Source organism: Protomyctophum parallelum, assembly GCF_964188405.1.
Source record: "Protomyctophum parallelum genome assembly, chromosome: 15".
NCBI classification, from domain to species: Eukaryota; Metazoa; Chordata; class Actinopteri; order Myctophiformes; family Myctophidae; genus Protomyctophum; species Protomyctophum parallelum.
The window spans coordinates 5575278-5599700 of record NC_139710.1 but is presented as its reverse complement, the minus strand read 5'-3'; the positions used below and the strand labels follow the sequence as shown (position 1 = coordinate 5599700).

The window sequence follows — 24423 nt, the reverse complement described above, 5'->3', positions numbered from 1 at the left end:
TGTGTACTGAGCGGTGCAACTATACATTTGTTATACTGTACTCTGTGCTTTGTACTGTAATGTACTACAGTTCTGACGAGCCGCCCCGTGTCCGTAACTGTTGAGAAATGACAGTTACCATGTGGGGGTCCCCGGAACATCCAGAGCCCCAGGACCGCCCCAGGGCTCGTATTGTAGTGTACTCTGTGCTGTACTGGCCACTTTAGGTGTTACATACATACATACATACATACATTCAGGCAGTGGCTCAGGGGTAGAGTGGCTGGATGGTAATCGCAAGGTTGCCAGTTCAAACCCGCTTAACCAGGGATCCCCCAGTTAGTGTCGAAGTGTCCTTGAGCAAGACACTGATCCCCTAATTGCTCCTGATGTGCTGGTTGGTGCCTTGCATGGTTTCCGCCGCCATCGGTGTATGAATGTGTGTGTGAATGGGTGAATGTAATGCACAATCTATGTAAAGCGCCTTGGATAAAGGCGCTATATAAAATGCACCATTTACAGACAGAAATACGGACACATAGCTCCGTAATGGAGCGGAGGCATAGCTCAAAAACTGTAAAAACTATAGTCCGAAACCATGGACTATATATAGTATGCCCTTTTTTTCTCGTGATTTCATCTTTTTCTCAAATCCTTCAAAATCATGAAAAACTGTATACTATAATATGCGGTCCGAAACCAAGCCCTTTTTGTGATTTTCATCCTTTTCTCAAATCCTAAATCACGGAAAACAGCATACTATGGTATGTGGTGCGGAACCTATGCCCTTTTTTCACGATTTTCATATTTTTCCTCAAATCCTCCAAAATCACGAAACCATGGTCCGAAATATTTTGAGACATGGATTTTTGATTTTCAAAAACAGGTTTTGAATATTTCACTGCATGTGCAATGAATCTAGAATACAGTTATGAAATATAACGTATCACTTTTTTCAAATCTCTGGGTGACTATGGGTTTGCAATGCTTTAAATTGCAGAATCATGGATCAGATATTTTAAGAACTTTAAATAAATCACTCTTGTAATTAATGTAATGTTTTGTTGAAGTGGTACACAACTAATATATTGTAAGAGCTGAAGATTACACAGTGTAACTGTAAACTAAAGTGTAGCATGGATATATTGTTCAGTCAAATCTTTAGGAGAATATATTTTAATAATAATTTGCTGCATATTCTAGTAATATGCAGCAATAATATTCTAGTAATATTCTAGTTTTTATTGGAAATTTCAAAGTTTTAAAAGACAAAAAAAAGGAATTACAAATATATTCTAACGTTTTAAGAATTACTGAATGAATAAAAATGATCTTAATAAGGGGGACAACAAAATAAACAGCGTTACACACATTTCTAAAGGGGCTGACTTATATTAACAACTTACGCCCAATAATTAATTGACAGTATCACCAATGGATCGATACTAGGCCCCTCCCATTTTTGCTGTACACCAAATAACTTTGCAGACAAATGACTGTATTCACACAACAGCCGTTTTGCTCTGGCGTCATATTTGCGGTTTGGAAGAAATGCCACCCCGCCAAGTATGACTTAAAGGGATAGTTCCAATTTTTTAAACTTAAGCTGTATGTAATACTTGCCATTAATCTAGTGGTTGCAACTGTATTAATTGATCGCTCGAGTCCCGTGGTGGGATTTCTGCTCTGGTTTTGGTGAATATTAAGTAGTTCCGGTCATTTTTTTGGGGTGCACTGGGGCCACGCAGTAAAAGTAAATTAATTCACAAAACTAACATAATTTGTATTGTTGACCCATTTCTAAAATATTAGCGCAACTTTCATTCAACTTTGACCCCTCTATCACACAGAACAATTTTTTGAGCGTAGTGATATGGACACAAAAAATACATAGTTCTGTGTGATAGAGGGGTAAAAAATTAACGAACGTCAACAATACAAATTACGTTAGTTTTGTGGATTAATTTAATTTTAATGCCCCCCACAAAATGACCAGAACTACTTAATATTTCACCAAAACCAGAGCAGAACTCCCACTACGGGAGTCAGGCAATCAATTGATACAGTCGCAACCACAAAAAAAATCTGAACTATCCCTTTAAGTGCAAAATGGCCACCGTGTGAATATAGTGAAATAGCTGGTCTGCAAGGTCATAATGACTCACATTGCAATGCGCTGTGAGCTTGTAGATCAGCTATTTTTGCTGAATGTTAAGATCTAGAATAGTGATGCTAGGGTTAAGCACGTACAGTATGAGATTCTTCTAGATAATTGTAAAAATCTACAAATTATCAATTGAGATCCCACAGATGTGATCGGTCAGACTTTCTGTTCCCATATAAAGTGCAACAAGACAAGAGGAGACAACAAATACAAATGATGGAGAATTATGTAGAGTAGGTACGCTTCCTCGCTCAAGGCTCTGCTATCTAGTCATGTGCTCTTCTTAAATATGACTCAAGTTCAACAATCCATATACAGTAGGGAAAACATGATTTAAAAAAAATTAAATAAAGGAGAGAAAATCTATTGATTGCACCCATGCCACAGAACCAAACAACTGTTTCATGTCTTGATGCACACATTACTACACACTGGCATGTAATGTACACAGATTCACACACAAGACAAATTAACACAGAAGTCAAAACCATGAAAATCAAACTGCAATCAAAGAGATACTATACTGTATGTCCGCTTTTTGATTATCAACGGTGGCATGTAAAACACAGTAAAGTCTTTCCCTCAGACCACCCCTGGTCAATTCCTCGGCTCAGGAGATCTCTGAATGGACATTCAGGTCTGCTTGCCTGTCACTGACCAGGGAGTCATTAGTGCGTCAGCGCTGCCTTGCGTCTCTGATCCTGCAGGACACAGCTGTGATGAGCGCTGCTCCCTTCCCGCTGCCGTCCTCTGATCGTAACAGAGTGACCTCGCACTGTGGTGCCAAACTTACAACCGTCTCCTTCATGATGCTGGAGAAACTGTTTTGAGTGGAGAGATAAAAGGGAGGTGGGGGAGAGGGGTGGCGAGTTCGTTGAGAAGAGAAGACCCCGCACGCGCACACACACACACACACACACACACACACACACACACACACACACACACACACACACACACACACACACACACACACACACACACACACACACACACACACACACACACACACACACACACACACACACACACACACACACACACACACACACACACACACACACACACACAGCATTAGAATGTGTTAAAATACATGCAGTAAATAGTAGTACAAGATAAGACATGTCTTATACTTAGTGTTGTCATAATGACTCATTATGGGTGAAATTAATCACTTCTTGAGAATATCCAGTAATTTCTTAGATGTGAGAATACAGTACGTCTTTCTAAATTGACGTACAAGTTTGTCACTTGTACGTAAGGTGGCCATAGTGGAAAACAAAGGTCCCAGGTTAGAGTCCTGACCCCAACAATGTTGAGGTGTCCCTTAACACCTAACGCCCCTCTCCCCCTGGTTGCATAGAATATTGCTGGCCACCAACAACTACACACAAAAATCCACCCCCTTACTGTGGGTGTAGTTTGTAGAGGGTCCCGTCCACTCCCACAGTGATGCGGAGCCGCTCCAGGTGGCGGTTCTGGCGGATCTTATCCACGACTGCAGCGAGGCCTGCACCGCACAGCTGAGCTGCTCGTCGTGACACCACACTGCACACCTCTTTCACCAGGATGCCGTCATCGCAGGTGGAGCTGGTGAGGCCTAAGTGTTGTAAGATGGAGCGCACCTGCCGCAGGGCCAGTCGGTCACTTAGAGACACGAGCAGAACCAACCAAAGGGTTAAGAACCAGACCATGCCTATCCTGGGGAAACATTTGCCCAGAGTAGCCAATCTACAAGCTCATGCTATATACTGTATACTCGTCAAAGAACGTTCAGAAACGTAACTTTGGTTATTGTATTGTCTGTGTTCCGACACTGCCACTGGATATAGCGGCGACTTTTATTTTGAAGACCCCAAAATGTACCCCAAAATTATCAGGAAGCTAAATCGTCTATAGCTAATTTGAACACGATTAGCTGTGTTGCAAGTTCAACGAATGCCTGGTCCTTACAAGATGTACCTCGTTGTAAAGGTGACTAATAAAAACAATATAAAATACAATACCAATTGGTATTATTAAAGGGGAAATATAATCGACCAAATTCAATTTCCGAACTTTTGCGAGGAGTTTGGAATATAATTGGGTTTTGCTTGCTATTCTTTTTGATAGTTCTACTCATCAGGTCAAAACTCATTCCTTACTAGCGGTTCAAGGAATGAGTTGTCCTGTCTGGCTATAGAGCAAACAGCGGATTTATCCCCCAAAAAGCATGTTTTTGCAATAAACGTTTTAAAATTCCGCATTTGCGGATAGGTCCAGAGATCATGTGTACCGTTTTTTGTGAGATTTGCACAGAAGCTGTAGGTGGAAGAGCAAAAAGTGTGTTAAAGAAAAGTCAAAATGGTGGAAATTCTATCCTGACGCAAATGGGCGTGGCCTACAGATGCTGGGGAGATGCGTCATGATCCAAGGAATCCAGGGAAAGTGAATTTTGTATTGCATGTACGACCTACAGTTTAAGAGTTATAAGGTGAAATATAAAGTGGGCTGTTATAGCGCCACCATGAGGCAGATAGATGTAATTATTTATTACATTACTTTTACTAATTATTATGAACCTCCCCTCCAAGTGTTGTAACTGTAGCTCCGACGGTTTCTGAGAGAAAAATACTTGATGTGAGTTTTCGCATTTTCCCATGTAAGTGGATGGGTAATTTCAATGCACTAATACATTATTATTTATCAATAATTTGTTAAAGTGAAAAAAGGGCTTCGTTAAGACCTCCGTAATATTATGGTCAATGCCTGTGTGAAAAGTCAGAGCGATTGGTGCAGGTAGTGATTCAGACAGACAGACATTCAGACATTGAGTGAATTATAGTAGTATGATATGATATGATGATATTGTTAAGTGTAAAAATTGTAATTGATATTGTAAGTGTAAAATAACACTTAAGTGGTTAATGAATCCATTGATACTGTATATCAATGTGCACCAACTTTTTCTAGCCCATGAGCACTTTTTATTCCAATGTGTAACAGTGCAAGCAAAGATCTACCACTACAATAAGTTCCAAAAAAGATAATATTTAATTACCGACACTGGCTCAATCTATGGGCATGCATCTACATTACACCAATATTGACTTTCTTGAATATTCACATTTAAATATTCTGTTCAAAATGCATTGATTGATGTTTTATTGACAAAAAAGCAAAACCATTAAAAAAAAAACACACTCTGTGATCGAACGACTTTGAAGATTGACGTTGCAATTGTGATTGTTGTAGTATACAACATGATGTGTACTTGTACGTGAATATGCAATGTACTTGATATGTATTGTGTACTGCCTGGAGTGTAACAGACTGTTAGCCACTGGAGACAGCTCAGAGAGCAAGGTCAACTTGCTGCTAGCCAATTGTTGTTATGTCTCAGTGGCACGTCATTAGGACACCAGGATCCAGAGCTAGATATGATTCTGTAATGTGTAATAAACTTTGTGAACGTTTTTATGTGACCAGTCTCGTGTCATGTTAATCTTCTCCCGGGCCGGCCCGTCTGTCTGTCCGCCGCCGAACCAAGGAAATAATCAACCGGGTCGTCACACACCAGAACCAGACGAGGGTCCAATACTTAAAACTGCTGTATATAAACATATTTACAAAAAAGAAAACACGCTTCTCAGTTCTCAAAAGCGGTTACATTTTTGATTTGATTAATCAAAGAAGGGTTTGTGAAAAAATATTCAATACTTGCAGCCCTAAAGGAGTAAAGAAGAAAGCAAGAGAGAAGTCAACATTCAGTCAGCTGCGCTCACCTTTCAATCTGTGACAGGAACTTGGTCTCAAAGATGCCTCGAGTCTTGAGGCGCTCAGATAGCCTGCCTCTAAATATCAGGCCCTTGGCAGTGAACTCCAGCAGCACGTTCCGGACGACCTCCCCCAGGTACATCCCGCTGATCATCTTCTCATACCTCACACGGGATGACAAATATAGAAGAGATACTCAAACCGATATGATGACAGGTTCTGTTATTTGATTTGGTAGAAATGTGGTAGAGATTGTTAATTGAAATACAGTGGCTTATTGGGCCTCATTCACAAAGCGTACTTTTGCACAGATGTTATACTTCAGGGCATAATCAAGTGTCTCGACGAGCATAGTCTGATTTATTTTGTAATCCTGCCTTTACCCTGAAAACTACTTAATGTGAATGTTTCAGACGTAGTCTGCTCTCTCTGCAACTACAAAATGTATTATTCTGAGTGAGCCTGATTAACATTTCTACAATAGTATGACGTAAATGTCGAGGAGACTTTGCCCAATTTTAAGGGGAGCATTACTTTTCACCACAGGTAAACTTCAGATACTGTATATTTTGGCAGATTGTGAAACAGTCAAAAGAAAGTCTGACTATGACTGCTAGAAAGATCTAAACTCCCGCTACATCCACCATATTTTACATGCATGACACATCACCTTGACACACCACCCTCTGAAAGTTACAGTGGGGCACATTTAGCTGTTCAAACACGGATTTGTGTATAGAACATATTTAGTGTTTATGAGAATGCCAAATTATATGTTTTCCCACATCATTTCAATTTCCAGCATTTAAAGTTAACAAAAAAGCATCAATAAACATGTCAAAGTATGGACAAAGCAGTGATTGTGATGTCTGGGTCACAGTTACTTACTTTTGGTACACAACAGACCACCTTCCCCTCTAGATGTAGCGATTTATACATCAAGTTCAGCCATCCTATGACTTATGGTACAGTATAGAACTGGGGATTGGGGACCCCAGGGGCCCTGAGAGGATTCTAGTGTGTACCCAGCCAAATGAGATGTTTAATTGAATGATAAATCAATTCACTTTGAATTACTGCACTGTCCTCAATCTCAATCTCCGACAATTTGCACATTGTCGGAACGCGCGCTTTGTTTGGCAGGTGTGGATTCGTTTTAATCGCAGTAAGGCTTTCTGGTGTGAACAGTGGCGTAACTAGATGTCAGTGGCCCCCGACGCAGGCTGATCAGCGAGTTGTTTTTTTTTTTCGTCCGGATATGCAGGCTTCAGACGCGCCTCCTCAGGAGACTTGGCTCAGATAGAGATTTACAAAAATATTTATATCAATTATTTTAAGCCTAGAATCAAGCCATCCTGGATCCTGGTGAATCATGCCCATAAAACCTTTGATTCTGTGAAAAAGAAATGTAAATGTAGTACTACATTTGTTTCTTCACAGAATCAATGGTTTTATGGTCATGACTCACCAGGATTCTGATGGCTTGATTCTAGTCTAGGCTAATTTATATTATAATATGTTTTTGTAAATCTCTATGGGATAAATGTATTGGAGAGTTTTCAGTGGGTCCAGAAAACCACACCCACTGCTATGCTTTATAGTCTAGTTTTGTGGGGACTGTGATTGGTGAGATACAACAAGTAAGACGCGCAAACGCGGGAAGCGAACACAGCTCGTGTGTGTGTGGTTGTGTGTGTGTGTGTGTGCTACAGCTGCGCCCTGTGTGTGTGTGTGTGTGTGTGTGTGTGCTACAGCTGCGCCCTCTGGTGGCGGGCGGGTGGTGTAACAGCGGGACACACAGACATTCAGCCCTTGCTGTCATAGTAAGTGGCTCACTGCGTTCGCAAATACAGGCCAACCCTCTTCTAGACTGCTGGCCCATTTGGAGCCACGCTGTAGACACAAATCCGCGCAGGCTTCCCTGGGTGCAATCACAGCTGAGGTGTCAGCTGAGGTGTCCCCTTTCTCATTCAAGATCAGTACAGATACCTCTGTTTGCCTGGGAAGGCTGAGCTGTCGTCCACGGCACAGTCGAACGTGGTATAGAAATCATCAAGCTCTCCGCCATCTCCAAATGCACCCCACTCCATGTTGACACACATTTTCCCCTCCTCGCCTTCCACCAACTCTATATTCTCCATTTCTTCCATGTAACAGGCGTTGGTGCCTGTCCCTGCATGGATGTGAATTGGAAGTGAGGTGAGGTTGTTATCGCTACTCAAAACCCTGCACTACTCAAAACCGGGCAGTGTTTATCAATGTACTCAGTATTTATGTGTTATAACATGAATCGTTACATTTGAACAAGGCCACTTATTCAAATAATAATATGTAACTTAAGCTCTCTGTTAAGTAATGATTGGAACAGAATCTGAGCAGCCACTTTGTGATAAAGTCGGGAGCGTGCCATGACTCGTCCTAATTTTAATACTTGAATTGAGTATTTATGTTCATTATCCAATTTATGTTCATATTGATTATCGTCATAAGAGCCATTCTGCTCGTGTATTAATTGCCTGTGCGGTCTAAAATAAAAGTTGAACATGTTTTTAGTTTACCTCACATTTGAAACTTGAATGTCTGAACGGCCAACATTATATAAATAATAAGACAGAAAATAAGGAAAAGTATAAGGACCCTTTTAACCCATTCTGACCGGGCACCCATTTTGGTGTTGGCATCATGTTATGCTTTAGCTATTGAAAAATAGCAGATCTACAAGCTCATATCGCGCCACCGAGTGGCGCGATACGAGCTTGTAGGTCTGCTATTTTTTTTAAATCGAAGAGCGACTGACATTTTTAGAATCTGATCTCAGGTCAGAATGGGTTCATCAGACCAGTGTGTGTCCGGCGGAAACCTCGTATGAATCTGATCTCAGGTCAGAATGGGTTAATAAAATGTCTGCATTTGTATTGCAATGACTACTACCCTTACTGGTAAGTCCCTCTGAAGCAAGAAAGAATTGAGAGGAGACCAAGAGGGTACGAAAAGATGCCAGTGAAAGTAAAGCTAGCCCCTGCCACTCTCAAATCATAGCCATATCTAGAGGATTTTTGTTTTGCTTTATCTGGTGGCAATTTGTAACCCGACTCCGCCAGCTGGTGGCAGCAGTGAGTTCCTCCTCCTGCTCCCATCTGGTCCATCACAGGGAGACATATGCGGCCGTGTGTGGCCGCTAGAGGCGGGATCAACGCGATACTGATGAGGTATTGAAGCGCTGCCACAGTGCAAATGTAAACACAACCTAACAGGACTACAACTCGAAATGATTATGGATACATCATCATTTTTGTCCCGCTGCTTCCGGTTTATCGTTTCTGCTTGAGAGAGCCCAGATCCAGGCAGGAGGAGGGAACTTGTGAACTCAATACTGCCGCAATCTGGCGGAGTCAGGTTAGGCAATTTGGTCATGTGCGTCGCATCGTATCTGGATACGTATCGCATTAAACTCCTGTATTTCAATGCATATTGTTAGTTGACTCCCAAGTCCCAATACCCATCCCTCCCCAACAACCTCAGAATGTAAATTTGGGGTAAGAAACAACTCACCTACAATGAGTCCCACTTCACACAGAGGATCCTCATAGCCGCAAGTCATCATTGTCCCCACTGTGTCATTCAACAATGCTACTACGTCCAAATCAAGCTCCTGATGGCATTGATGACAAACCCACTTTAATGCAATTTTCATGCAAACACTGCAGGTTAATACAACAAACTAAATTTGTATGAAATGTGTACAAGGAAACAGCCATGACTGGTATCTTGTATGAAATGTTTGTTCATACAGTACGTGTATGGCTGCATGTGTGTGTGCATGCGTTACCTCTTTGCGGTGGATGGCATCCTTCAACAGTGTGACTACATCCTGCCCCTCACAGCCACTGGCTCTGAAACCCTTTGTCCATCTCAGCAAAATGCCCTGGAACCAAATAAATGAATGAAAGAGAGTGAGTGAGTGAGTGAGTGAGTGAGTGAGTGAGTGAGTGAGTGTGTGAGTGTGTGAGTGTGTGTGTGTAATTTGGCATTTTGCTCATAATTGGCCCAGTGATAACTCACTCACTGGGCTATCCTTTTAATGTATAATACTTTTATACATTTGCATCTAAGGAGATTTTGAGCAAACAAACAGCAGAATACAAGAAAAATATGGTCAAACATAATTAGCATAGTAAGTAATAACCAAAATATTATCAAGAATAATCAACCTAAAAATGTATTAATAAAGATTAAATAATACTCTTTCCCATCCCCTAATCAATGATGCATGCTTAACGATGTTGTCCTTATTTTACACTAGGACAATTTCTCACAGTACAAGCATTAGACATAGTCTTACCTCATCCAGTTTATTTTGTTGACAGGGGAAGGAGAAGGTGAAGCCAAGAGGTAAGGACGCTCCTTTCATTCCCATATGCGTCAGAAAGTTATCAATGCAATGCACAATGTGGTCAAAGAGCTAGCAGAAAAAAAGGGGGAAGAAAGTCATACGTTAACACATTTTCAATCGTTTTCATGACTTCTCTAGACTTCTCATGACATTCCTTGAAAGGTCCACATTGGGGCGTTGTACACTGCTCACGTAGCTTAAAACAAGATGGGAAATTTGTCTGCCGTTTCCATACAATACTCAGCTGTACTGTGGCTCAGTCATGGCGGTTTCCTTGTAGCCTGCATCACTAGTGCAACATCACTACAAGGTTATACTACACTTGAGTCAATCAGTACAAATCTATACTAAGTATTGAGCAAGATATAAATATTAATTAGTGTTCAGTGTCTTGCTCAAGGACACTTCGACACCAACTCTGGGGGAACCCGGTATCGAACTGGGAACCTTCCGGTTCCCAAGCGGCCAATCTGCCTCCCGAGCCACTGGCCTGGGCAAGCAGTTGGCAGGTGTAAAAAGGTCAATTGACAAGAGTGACCCACCTCCTCCCCTGTGCCCTGCATGATGTCTTGGGGGATGGCATAAATCTTGTTGTGCATCTCCACGTTACGCCTCTCGCCACTTTCTACTCGCACCAAGAGCACACAGAAGTTGGTGCCACCAAGGTCCAGAGTCAAGAAGTCACCACTTTCTGTTGAGGATATGGAACATATGACAACACAATGAACCACATACACATGTCAGGTAGGATATGGAACATATGACAACACAATGAACCACATACACATGTCAGGTAGGATATGGAACATATGACAACACAAAGAGCCACCCACACATGTCAGGTAGGATGTTCACAAGTCATTTTTCATTCTCATCACAGTCCTTTTCTAGACCATGGATGTCAAACCCTAAAAGGCATTTCCAAATGTTTTAAATTAACAGGGTTAACAGGTGTTATAATTACTCAAATCTATCAATTAAAAACAATGTAACTGATTTGCAATGTGATAGGTAAACAAGAGACAGTTATCAAATAAACAATGACAACAGATCTGGCTCCATTACAAGATCTTGTTCCTTCTGCGGTCATGCCACAATTTTGAACCTCAGTTATTTTGGCCTTCTTGACGGGGTGCATACTTAGTTTAGACTAGTCATTGGTTAGACATGGGTTAAGGTTAGGTTTAGGTGTGCTGCCCCGTGGGAGGTTAGGTTTAGGGTGAGGGTTTGAGATAGGTTGTAGTTGTAGGACTAATGACTAGTCTAACCAATGACTAGTCTAAACCAAAAACTGTCTAAACTAAGTACTGCACCCCTTTTTGACCTCTGGGACATTTCTGTATTAAAACATTTTGATGTGATTCATGTACAAGATGACAAAGGTTATCAATTCCTGGGGGCACGGTAGCACAGTTACAGTAGTAGTGCTGTCGCCTCACAGCTAGAAGGTCCTGGGTTTGATTGACGCTGGGGACGCTGTGGGCGCTGTGGCCGTGTTCTCTCTTGAGTGCACAAACCTGAGGCGGGGTTGGCGAAAGGGCCTTTCTGTGTGGAGCATGTTTTCCCTGTGTCGCCTAGGGTAGGTACCCTCACAAACAACATGCAGTAATCCTGGTCTCTAAACTACCTCCCCCTGGCCAGCCGGGGCACCTGATGGAGGGGAAAGAACTGGTCCCCCTCAGGTCAAAAGAAGCAGCTTGGAGATGCTCATGCATTTGAGGAAGCATGAGGTGTGTCCACTGCCCCCCCAGGTTGGCAGAGGAGGTGTAGCGCCCAGGATTACATTAGATAATTAACACTGGGTGAAAAAATGGTTTGCAAAAAATGCATCGGGCTGCTTATGGGAACATAGTTCCGTCTTGTATAAGCAGGGGGTCAAATATTTGTATTCGCGCCAGAACTCCTAGCAGAGTTGGCAGAGTAGTACGGGGGCGGCGGACTGTGTGACCCTGTCTTTCCCTAATGGGACCTTGGGATACATCACTGAGGATTTGTCCCAGGTGCATCCATGATGACCTTGGGATACATCACTGAGGATTTGTCCCAGGTGATGACCTTGGGATACATCACTGAGGATTTGTCCCAGGTGATGACCTTGGGATACATCACTGAGGATTTGTCCCAGGTGATGACCTTGGGAGTTGGGATACATCACTGAGGATTTGTCCCAGGTGCATCCATGCCATGTTATTTAGTTCTCAGGTTTTAATTTCTCTCTTTTAAAGTGTCATTGATGGCTAGAAGTGAACGTTTATTCTCTGTCTGTTTATAGCATCAGTGATTTATTATGTATTTATTTACAGATCACATGCTTCTCACTTCCTTTAGGAGAATTCCATGCTAGAAGGCTTTCTTACCTTTCGTTGCAGTTGTTAGGTCCGCACAAAAGTGGTCCAGGTGTCATTTTGTGCAAAAACGCATTATTGGCTATTTCCCCTACCCCACCATAATGGGGTGATGGGTTTTAGTGCTAATTCGCTTATTTCCATTGCAATCCATTTATTTTTATAAATCCTCTCTTCATAATGTCAACAGTATGTGTAGCATGACACTTTACTGCATAGTAACCCTGTTGCTGTGTTCCAGCCGTAAAGAGTGAAGTCTCGTCTAGACTGGATTACTGCAATGGTCTGCTCACAGGAATTTCAAACAAAGCTCCAACTAATTCAGAATGCTGCTGCTAGAGTCCTGACAAAAACTAGAAAATATGACCATATTACACCAGTCCTAAGACTAAGAGAATTGAGTATTATATTCATTTTAAAGTGCACTGTTGCACTCTGTATTTGTTTTTATTCTGTAAAGCACTTTGAATTGCCTTGTGTATGAAAGGTGCTATTAAAATTGCCTTGCCTTGCCTTGCCTTACCAAACAACGGCAACGAAAGGTAAGAAAGACTTCTAGCATGAAATTCTCCTTTAATGCCACTTTTTAGTTCGATTGGATTTGCAACGTTAAATATCCACCTTTCCTTGGCTGAATTCCACTTTTCTATGTCATAAACGCAATGGGTACAATGCCTCTAACAGAGTTTTTTTTAAGCGTGTGATATTTAAATGAAGATCGCTTTCAAGCCCCCACATTTATCAACCCGTTACTGTGAACCTGATGAACAAACCTGTTCCATCTGGTGTTCCACGGACATAGGTGGGCAGCATCTTGACACTGGCTACCTGGTGGGTTTCCTTGGCTAGGCCTCGCACCATCTCTTCACCGATCCTCCTCTTCACTTCCAGCAGCTGTTCATGGCTAAGTCGCAACTTGTCCAGTATGCACTGGCGCTCGGCATGCTGCATGGCCAGGCGGTAGGCAACTGCTGTCACCATGGCTGCTCCCTTCCCACTGCCATCCTCTGAACGCAGAAAACGTACATCGCAGTCTGGCATCAACCGCCGCATCATCTTGTTGAGCCTTCTTGCAAACCTTTTGAGAACAACGGAGTGGATTAGGGTAGAATAGCAATGGTAAAAAGTCAAATGGTAAGGAATTCCTTATACACCAGGAACACCACTAGCAAAACCTTTGCACTGACAGCCCTAACGCACACAGAGATTTCATGCATTTATAGCAAGCTCAAAGCCTGTGCCTGTCACTTACTGCGGATGGTTTTTGTAGACAGACCCGTCCACCCCAATGGTGGTGCGGAGCTTCTCTGCTGCCTTGTTGTCCCTGATCTGCCGCAGCACGGCAACCAGTGAGGCAGCACATAGGTGGGCGGCCCTCGTCGACACAATCTGACACACCCTCTGGGTCGTTACACAATCCTCAGCTGATGGCTCCAGACCCAGGTCCCGGAGCACTGTCTCAGCACCCATCAGACCCTCCTTGTCCCTGTTAGAGAGCAAACAACACAACAAACAAAATGTAATTATTTTAAGTATAATGATCAATTGATTAATGAACAAACAAGGATAAGGGCCATATTTAGACAATCTATGGTACTGTACAACGTGTCTCAAGGTCTAAAATGTATTGTGCAAGCTTCTTGGGGGCAATTTCTGACTTTTGATTTTGTATTCTAATGCATGACAGATCCATGCAGAGGCCAATTGATGGCCTGTTACTTGTACGTTGCACAAAGAAAAATAATTTCTTAGATGAGGAGAGGAGAGCTCTTTGAAAATAGCTTTTGTCAGAAGTAAAGTATAGGCTTCTTATTGAAATAAATAGTATTTTTCTTCCCGTCACTGTACTCCTCTTTGTGCTGAAATATGAAGAGGCAGCGGCTACTTTTACACAGTTTCTTATTTGTATTAACCCAATCCAAGCCAGGAAACATCAGGTTACGTTTTAAGCACTATAACCCCCTGTGCCAAGACGTAATTTTACGTTTAAAAGATAATAAAAATAGAAACAATAGAAATGCTGGCACCTGGTCTGTGTTTATATTGAAATGTATTGGCATGGATTGTGTTTAATACATTGACGGCCAAGTCAATGTCTTCAAGGTCAAAGTCGTACTATTTGTCACACACGTTACCGCAGTGAAATTTGTTCTCCGCATTTGACCAATTTCTTGGAGCAGTGAGCCACAGCCATGCCGCACTCGGGAATCATCCATAGTTGATTTGACCCCCAATCCAACCCTTAATGCTGAGTGCCAAGCAGGGAGGCATTGGGTCCCATTTTTTTCAGTCTTTGGTATGACCTGGCCGGGGATCGAACCAAATACGTGTTGTTTTTTACCTTATTACTGTGTGAGAGTACAATCATCCAATCCACTAAGCAACTAAAAGCAAGGCTGAATACCAACCACTTGCCATTTTGTCAAATCTTTTGGAGGCGCTACCCACACGTTTAGCTGTGTTGCTCATCCCACGAATGCCTGATCCTTACAAGCTATACCTCATTGTAAAGGTGACTAATCAATGATTACAACTAAGGACATAAAATACAATACCAATTGGTATTATTAAAGTGGAGAAATAATGAACCAAAGTTACGTTTTCAAACGTTTGTTGCTGAGTTTATTCTACCATTTTATGTCTATGGCTAGGAGACGGATACAACCAGGAAGTGAACATTTCGCCTAAAATCTGCATGCACGTTATCAGAATAATATCTACTGTATTGCTCACTTTAAATAATGGGGAACTAATGAGCTGGAGGACTGCGCCAGATGTTAGACCAGGTTAGAGTGCACTCTCACACATACATGCATAAGTTAAAAACATTTTGTACACACCCTGAAAATGACTTGTCAATTTCAATGGCTGACATATAGCTGGTGTGGAATCGTCCAGTGGTGAGGAGATCTGGTGTTGTCTGTCCCTGGAATAGCAGGTTCTCCTTAGCCATCTTCACCAGGATCAGTCGGACCAGCTCCCCCATGTATAGACCACTGATCATCTTCTCAAACCTAAACAACATGAAACAGAGGGAAAGAAAAGAGTCAAATGTTATTATTGTTGATTTGGTTTGGATATGATGTCGCCTTGGTGTGTAGGCAAGAACATGCTGAAAACACTCCCCCTGCTGATTACTGGGATAAAATACACAAGGCTTTATCCAAATGATCTTGTTCAGCCCAAGTAACACCAGTTATGTACAAAATGATGGTAAACATGCACTCACAACTGCTTGCCAGGTTTTAGGGAGGTGGCATCTATCTCCCGGTCAAAGTCAGTGCGCAGGTCTTCCAGGGCCCCATCATCTCCAAAAGCTCCCCATTCCATGTTGACGCACATCCGCCCTTCATCACCCTCTACCATCTCCATGTTGCGCATCTCTTCCATGTAGCAGGCATTGGTGCCTGTTCCTGTAGGGTTGATAAAGAAGTATTAGTAAAAGTAAAAGTTAGAGATGTTGTCCTGTTGGAAGGTCTTGTTAGAAGGTCCTAAACAACTATTGTTGTACTTTAACGACTGCTTTATGGTGAAAATGTCTGTAATGGTAAATATGTAGAGAAAAACTATATTAAGAAAACATTCCATGGATAATGAAACCTCTGAAATATCCTACTAGTCTAGTTAAATTGGGGATATTCAGAGAGGTGTGTTGCCTTAGTGTTTATTTCATTATATATTATATTTTTAGTTCTTTAGCAAAACTCCAACATCAGGATAAACGGTGTACAACAAATTACTGTATATAGGGATTCCCTAGCTTTATCAAACAACCTTTGTTTTTTAAAATAGAGACAGCGTCTTCATGCAGATAGACTTGTGCATTGAAAGCTAGAAAACAACAATCTTGACCTTGATGTTGCTACGATCTGATGGACCACGTAAACAGCTTATTTCAGTGAAACATTCATGTTTAGCTCGAGTGGTCTCAGTGGGAATTGAACACCATAGGAACAAACCCCTAGAATGATATAGTGTACTGTACCCACTGAACATTGCAGAACCACAAACCACACATGTCAACAATGGCATCTGTGATTTAGATCTTTCCATTCAAGTTAACATACATTAAGTATGACAGAGTGGATGAACTCACCTACGATCAGGCCAATCTCACAGTTATGGTCATCATAGCCACAAGTCATCATTGTGCCCACTGTGTCATTAACCACCGCCACTATGTCGATGTCAAAGTCCTGCAAAGAGGAGTAATAGGGAAAAAAATAAGACATCAAGAGAAAATGTTGTCTGTTGGTATTTTGTTTTGAATGTGTACATACAGTAGGAGTGCTGTTAATGGTTATTTATTAAGTTCCAGCAAAGGTGAATAACATTGAATATGTCCTTACCCCTCGTTTCTTGATGGCTTTCCTCAGGAGACCGACCACATCCTCCCCTTCCACACCACTCGACATGAAACCTTTGGTCCACGATACCAGAATACTCTGCAAACCAGGTGAAGTTAAGGTAAACATGGCAAACATATTGGAGCAGAGTGCTTTCTGTTGAGTAGGGTGACAGGGATAAATTGATGCCTATGACACATTAAAGAAAAAAAAAAAAAATAGAAGCCAATTATCGTTACTCCTTGTTACTCCTTTCTTCTTTTAGTCAATATACCAATTACAGGAATTCCTCCGCACACATTTCTGTGTTGCCACTGCTTCTGGCTCACCTGCCAGTAACAAGGCCCCACCAGAAGGATGCAGTGCCTCCACAACAACAACCAGAATTCCTTCATAAAAAGCACCAGTTAAAGGTGAAACATACAGTTAGTGTGCAATAGTTCAAATGTGTCTCACTCACCTCATCCAACTTGTTCTGCTGGCAAGGGAAAGAGAAGGTAAAACCCAGTGGAAGTTTTCTCTCTTTTATCCCCATCTTATCCAGGAAGTTAGACAAACAATCGGCTATGTGGTCAAACAACTATGGGAAAAGAAAACCATATTCACATTCACACAGGTAAAGGTAAATACTGGTATTTTGGTCCAATTAGTTTTGATTGTGTGTGAAAAGGAACCCTGGTCACAAAGTGTGGAATTACTACAAGTTCTGCCTCTAGCGTCACTCACATTGTATTGGTGCGGAGTTTACCTCATAGACTACTGATTCTTTAATCAACTCTCTTGAATCTGGGTGAAAAGGAACCATGGCCATGGGATAAGGACAAGTACTGCCTCTTGTGTCCACAACCAGGCTTGTGTCAGTCAAATGATCAGGCGCAATCACTCCATGTCTGACCAATATTTAGCCACACATCATGGGTTGTTGATGAACTATGACCGCAGTGAATGATGACCTTCCATCAAAAAGGACACAACTTTACCAAACAGCAGTTTGGCATTTAGATTTTAAAGTTGTTGTGAAGGACATTACCAAAATAAAGGTTGCATCATAGTTACAGCACATTGTCAATGTCTGATGGCATCTACAGGGGTTAAAGCATCTGGTGAAGACACATTTCCCTGGTTCAACTGATACCTCCAACAACAATTGCATGCGAGAAAACCAAGGTGGAGCAGTGCAAGTGAGTAGTTATGTATGTGGGAGTCAGTTTTCATGCCCTATTGAGAAACTTGATGTACAAATGTATGTGTCGACTGAATGAGTCTCACAACTCTATTGCTGCCGTCTAACCCCCGCCTCAGATTTTCAAGATATCGGTCTACTTTTTGGAAACCTATGTATTGTAAAAGCTGACTTTTTTATAGGGGTGTTCTTTATGTATAGTGTTTATGTCATTTGTTTTTAATGGACCCCTGAGTCTACATAAAGTTGATTGATTGTTCATGGTTCAAAATGGGCTGTCACAAGTTGTCATAGCACTTTGTTACCGGTATGCTCTGCAAAGCACAATGGAAACACCAAAGATGATGTCTGCGACAGAAAATGATGATTAGCTTTAGCAACGGTTAAGAAGGATTGCACACACACATCTAAAGAAACATGGATTTCATTTTATTTACCAACTGCCTGCATTGATTGACTGGGATTATCACGTATAACATCACGTTATGACTGGTGCGCTGCCAGCAGCAACAACAAGTGAGGCTATGTTTAGGTCTTATTTAAAGCTGGACAACTTGTAATTATAGCATTAGCAATTTTCAAGAACGTTCCCATTCGGGCATTTCGGGGCCTCTGGTTTTGTACAGGTCCAGTTCTGGTATGTCACGGTTCTATACGGGTCTATTTGGGTTCAGGTCCGTCATATTGGACCTGTGAAGACCTCTAGTCTGTGTCTGTCTGTGTTTGCCTTGTGGGTGTATTTCCATTTGTATCAAATGCATGTGTAGCATCAAACCTCTGAGCCGCAGCCTCTCATTAGGTGTTCTGGAATGGCGTAGATCTGATTTTCCATTTCCACTGTCTGCTTGCCGTTTGCCGACACTTTGACCAGCAGCACACGGAAGTGGGTCCCACCAAGGTCCAGGGCCAAGAAATCACCCTTCTCTTCAGGAGACAAAAAACACAATTTAAGAAATAATAAGATTTGAGCAAGCAATTCTTTATGATTTAGCAATCCGTCCTGTGTGGACAGAAACACCAATATTATGAAATGCTAGCATAGGTCAAATGCGCACGCACACGTACAATAAAAATCAGACCCGTCTGAAGTGAATGCTCCTGTACTGTACTTGTGCTGTACATACTCTCTTCCAACTCCGTAATATAGCAAAAATCTAATCATTTATCTCATTCCCTGACCTTGAGAAGGTAATCCACGCTTTCATCACAACACATTTAGATTACTGCAACTCACTATATTCCGTCTTCAAATGGTCCAGAACTCAGCAGCCAGATTACTGACCAACTCCAGAAGGCGTGACCACATTACCCCTGTCCTCGCCTCCCTCCACTGGCTGCCTGTTCATTTTAGGATTGATTTTACATTTTTAATTACCACTTTTAAGGCACTACATGGCTTGGCCCCCATCTATATAAAAGACATGCTGGAACCCCATAGGCCAACACGTAGCCTTAGATCGGCAAGCAAGCCTCTCCTGGAGGTTCCGGCTACCCAGCTTGTCACCATGGGTGACCGCCGGGCTTTCTCTGCCTGTGCACCTACGCTGTGGAATGCCCTACCAGAGGCCCTAAGACACATCACCTTACTGAGTTCTTTTAAATCACAGCTAAAAACCCACTTGGTCACGATGGCTTTTACTTGAATTATTGATTGTTTTATTTTGTGTTCACCTGTTTACTTGTGTTAAAATGTGTTTATTGTTGTTGTTTTATCCTGTATTGGTAAGCACTTTGTAACATTGTTTTAAAAAGTGCTTTATAAATAAAGTTTATGATTACTGTACAAGCCCTCATCCCTGGCCTGTGTGTGTGTGTGTGTGTGTGTGTGTGTGTGTGTGTGTGTGTGTGTGTGTGTGTGTGTGTGTGTGTGTGTGTGTACCACCACCAGTGACAATTGGACCCCTTTTCCACCGGTTGGGAACTGGTTCAGTTCTTTTTGGTTTTTAGTCCATGAGCCAGAGCTCCAAAATTGGTGGGCAAACTATACCCTATATTAAATTGTTTATAGGATCAATACAAGTAAATTAATAAATGATAACCCTTCCACAGTAGTAGCTTTTTCATATTTTCGATTATTTTGCATATTTTCCTACATAATGCCTCATTTGCATATTTAAAAATGTAAAGATTTGAATACAATAGATCATTGTCTTCATGTAAGTACTCAATTGGGGAAGTTTCACGGTGATAACAATCTAATATAGGTATGGTTTTGCCTACTCAATTCATAATTAATGTTTCAATTTTGTAGCTCTGGCTCATGGACTAAAAACCAAAAAGAACTGAACCGGTTCCCATTGGGAACCAACCGGTGGAAAAGGGGCCTTGGTGGTAAACAAACGCTATAACGCTATGTTGGTGCTCTGACAGACCCAGCCAGGGACAGACCCAGGGACACACATAGCTGTCTATAGGAGTGGTTGCACTCTACATATATATATATATATATATACACACATCTCTATATGTTTCCTCCTTAGTGCCCACAAATGTAAGTAACAAGTGTCATATGTCATATGGACGGCAGTTGTTCAGGGGTAAAGTGGCCGGTAGAACAGCCAGATGGCAACCGGGAGGTTACCAGTTCTATCTCGGGCTCCCCCAGAGTTAAGTGTCGAAGTGCCCTTGAGCAAGACGCTGAACCCCTAATTGCTCCTAATCTGCAGGTTGGTGAGTTGCATGGTTTCCTCCATCATCGGTGTATGAATGTGTGAATGTAATGCACAATCTATGTAAAGTGCCTTGGGTAAAGGCGCTATATAAATGCATCATTTATATACACACACCCACACACTTGCCAAGGTAGGTTTATCCCATAGACTGTAAAAAGAATATGGACAAAGCGTTCTCCGGGTCTGATATGGACATAAGATGAAGCCAGTCAGTCCTTGAATTGTAAATCGCCATCTTTCTAGATCCGTTTGGGCCCAGCTGGCCATTGGCTGGCCCAGACAACGAGGCGGGACTTCCCCCCTTCTTCTTCGTTGGTTTTTACTCGAACGGGGGGTGGCTCCCGATCATAGACTGCAACGGTAGCCACGCCCCTCAGAACATACGCGACTTTATGGTAAAAAAAATAAATAAATAAAATAATATTATGACATGAGACTTTAAACTAGTGACTGAAAGCAGAAAGTATTCATGACCATGTTTTTTAAGGTAATACAGTCTAGGTGAAGTTGGGCCTAAATACATGGACCTCTATGGAGATATGGGCTTTTTTGGGCCCAATGACAGCGCCACAACAGGCCATTATATGAACTTTCAGGAAGTCCCGATTTCCTTAGTGGCTTCACAAAATATCTGTCTGACTGCCCCCCTGGTTTATCCACACTCACCCGTTCCATCAGGAGTTGAGCGCACATATGTGGGCAGCATCTTGACAGCCGCTGTAGAGTGGGTGTCACGGCACAGGCCCTTATCCATCTCCCGTCGGAACCTCACAGACACGTCCATCACGCTCTGATCAGACAGCCGCAAGTGGTGAAGATATTTGTCCACCTAATGTTGGTGGGGGTGCAGGGAGGAAGATCACATTTTCTGGTTATGTCTTTATGTCAGTCAAGTATGGATCTTCTATTGTTAAGTGCAATACAGATACAACTGTCCTTCCGACGACCAAATGTTTCTTAGTTTTAGTGGGGTTAAAGGTATGCATAGTTGCAAAAGCACTGAAAGAAGACTAAGAAGAACTACCAATCCAATCACAGCGAGTCATTCCTGTATGAGGGTGTAGTTAAGGAATAAAGCGGTAAGACCGTGCCTCTCAAACTATTTCACATGAATACCAAACAACTCGCCCCTTTACCAACTCGCCTCGGGCGTGCAGCCGGCGGAACTGGCCTGGTATTCCTAAAGTAACCTTGTAAATTATGCTTAAACGGTTAAACCTAACCTTATTCCTAACCTTAACCTCAGTAAGACTATGCCTAAAACCTAACCCTATTCCAGTAATGACATTCATTTAAGTAGGTAAAACTGGAACTTACCGTTGTTCCCTATGACATGCAGTATAAAGCCTAAAGTCACAGCTACCGTGACCTCAGTCACTGTAGTACCTAGTGTAAATAGAAATGTCCATATGCCGATCCAATAATATGCACCCACTGTGAGTAAATGAGACCAGGAGGATTACAGCAAGTCACCTTGGCTACAAGGTGGGCAACACATTGAATAAAATTGATACACTGACAGAACATGTTCCAGTAGGCAGGAACAGGCTGCCCATACTTCATTATAATCAGAAACTGGAGATAGCTAGCTTAAATGCAGCCATAACAAAAGTTTAGAGCGACTTTTCAGATTGTGAACTCATGTGCAATGTTATCTGCCAGAGCTCTCCCCAAGGAATGGAATATGGTACCGTTGTATATATATCCCAGCACATTAGGGGTGCAAAAGTTAATCAACTAAGTAATCGATTTGATCGATAAAGTATGTGCTTACATATATTATTATTATTACGTGCTTCTCGATTATTTGATGAATCAAAAAGGTTATCCATCGTTAAGAAGATGAAGATAATCGATAGATGATACTGCCCTACAGCAGCACATGACCTCATAATAACTAGCTAAAATATCATGGCTTATCTCTCTAGGTTCCAAAACAAAACACTGCTATAGATTGTTTACTCAGTAACCAGGGTCTTTTATCCAATTAGGAGAGAAAACTCATACACATACAGGATAGGCAGGTGCATGGGGGGTATTGTTAGCCTTTTTGCATTAAAAGCTTTAAAACCCTTTTTTTTTAACACTTAACACTTTTTGGGGGGGGAAATATATGTTAATGACGTTTAGAACAGTGTTAAAGGGATAAAAGGGATGTGTTAAAGGGATATTTCATAGCCTTGGATCAAGACTATCTTAGACAGAAAAGAAGTCCGACTCGATAAAATACATTTGAGTCTGTTAGTATACATCATTAGTACATGCTTAAATATTTGATAATTAAGGTCTAATATTTCTGCAATTGCTACAAAACCTGTATATCCAGTCATTTTGTGGTATACACGAGAAGTTGAAGGATCAAATTAAAGTCTGATATGAATGTTCACATCATGTATACTTTACATTAAAAGACCATTTTTCAACAACATTTTGGACAAAATAGACAAATTTACATCCAGATGTTCCACTCCCTATATTGTGTGTTGTTGTGTGTTGTTCATCTTCTTCACACAGAGACTGCGCCTTTTTACATCCAGCGCCACCCACAGCTGAGTCACGGTGGCTGCCGTGACGCCACGCCATGTCCTTGAGCAAAACGGAAACCTTCACGTGTCGAGTGCGCCAGTAGCACTTTTAAACTCTTAATTTGACAAGACACTGATCACAGACAGACTGAACTAGAAACTGGGCGGGATACTAAGGTTATAATGTGTCCAAAGGCGTCTTGTTAGATGTTGCCCTGTACTTACTTTTTGTATTTGCTCATGATGAAGTTCCGTAAAGTTGTACGTCAACAGATGCGAGGCTATCATTTTCGTGTCTCCTTGAGTGACGGAGACAGTTAGTTTATCGATATATGAGCAAACTTCTTCCTGAAAGTTATCAACTGCACTTCATAATAAACTTATTCTAGATTTTAACGTGTTGTTTGTGTAGCTTGTTTCAATGTTGCCGAAGTCAACGAGGAGGAACTTCCTATGTAATTTGAGTTGGCTGTTGCAAATGCGTCATTAATGTCACTGATTGTGATTGGCCACAGCGAGGGAGCGCTCATTCTGCCCAGTAGATCGCAGTAGATGCATTGGATGTGGGAACTTGGAAGATGGAACAAGATGCAATGCAAGATGAGTGTGAACCATAGAGGTGTGAACCAACAGAACTTTTAACCCATAGTCAGGAGGGAGTGACAGTTTCCATCTTCAAAAACCTCACTGCAAAATTAGTCTGATCCGGCCATCCGGGGTGGGTGTTTGTTGGGTTGTACTGTGGTTATTTTAAGCGGATATGGAAAGTGTGCGTGTCGTGTGTGTACATTTTTACTCAAATGTTTGTATGTTCTTCTAATTGCCCACATCCGATGTTTACTGCCAGTTCCAATCACAGTGTATTATTTATTAGTCTACCCAATTAAGCTTCTTTTTACAAAATCAACTCAAAAGCAGCGTTTTGTTAACTTTTGCTTGCTTGCTTTGTTAAAAGGTAACTTTAAATTGTATGCATTGGAAAATGTAAAATTATGTGAACATGCATATGGTACATCATCAGACCTAGATTTACCCTTGCATTTGTAGAAATAGAGGGCCT

The 24423-nt window shown here is 41.7% G+C and overlaps 1 protein-coding gene across 1 annotated transcript; it reads right to left on the bottom strand.

Annotated features, from left to right (window-relative positions):
* Nucleotides 1–1242: 1242 nt before the first annotated feature.
* Nucleotides 1243–23805, bottom strand: hk2 (hexokinase 2). Its single transcript, XM_083784502.1, has 18 exons — nucleotides 23589–23805; nucleotides 21505–21667; nucleotides 18942–19090; nucleotides 17444–17563; nucleotides 16987–17082; nucleotides 16734–16833; nucleotides 15867–16050; nucleotides 15478–15651; nucleotides 13890–14123; nucleotides 13411–13715; nucleotides 10835–10983; nucleotides 10242–10361; nucleotides 9729–9824; nucleotides 9452–9551; nucleotides 7889–8072; nucleotides 5908–6063; nucleotides 3554–3790; nucleotides 1243–2964 (listed from the first exon to the last, which is right to left on the bottom strand). Exons 1-18 carry the CDS (start codon nucleotides 23649–23651, stop codon nucleotides 2820–2822), a joined length of 2775 nt encoding a protein of 924 aa, XP_083640628.1. The 5' UTR covers nucleotides 23652–23805; the 3' UTR covers nucleotides 1243–2819.
* Nucleotides 23806–24423: the final 618 nt, after the last annotated feature.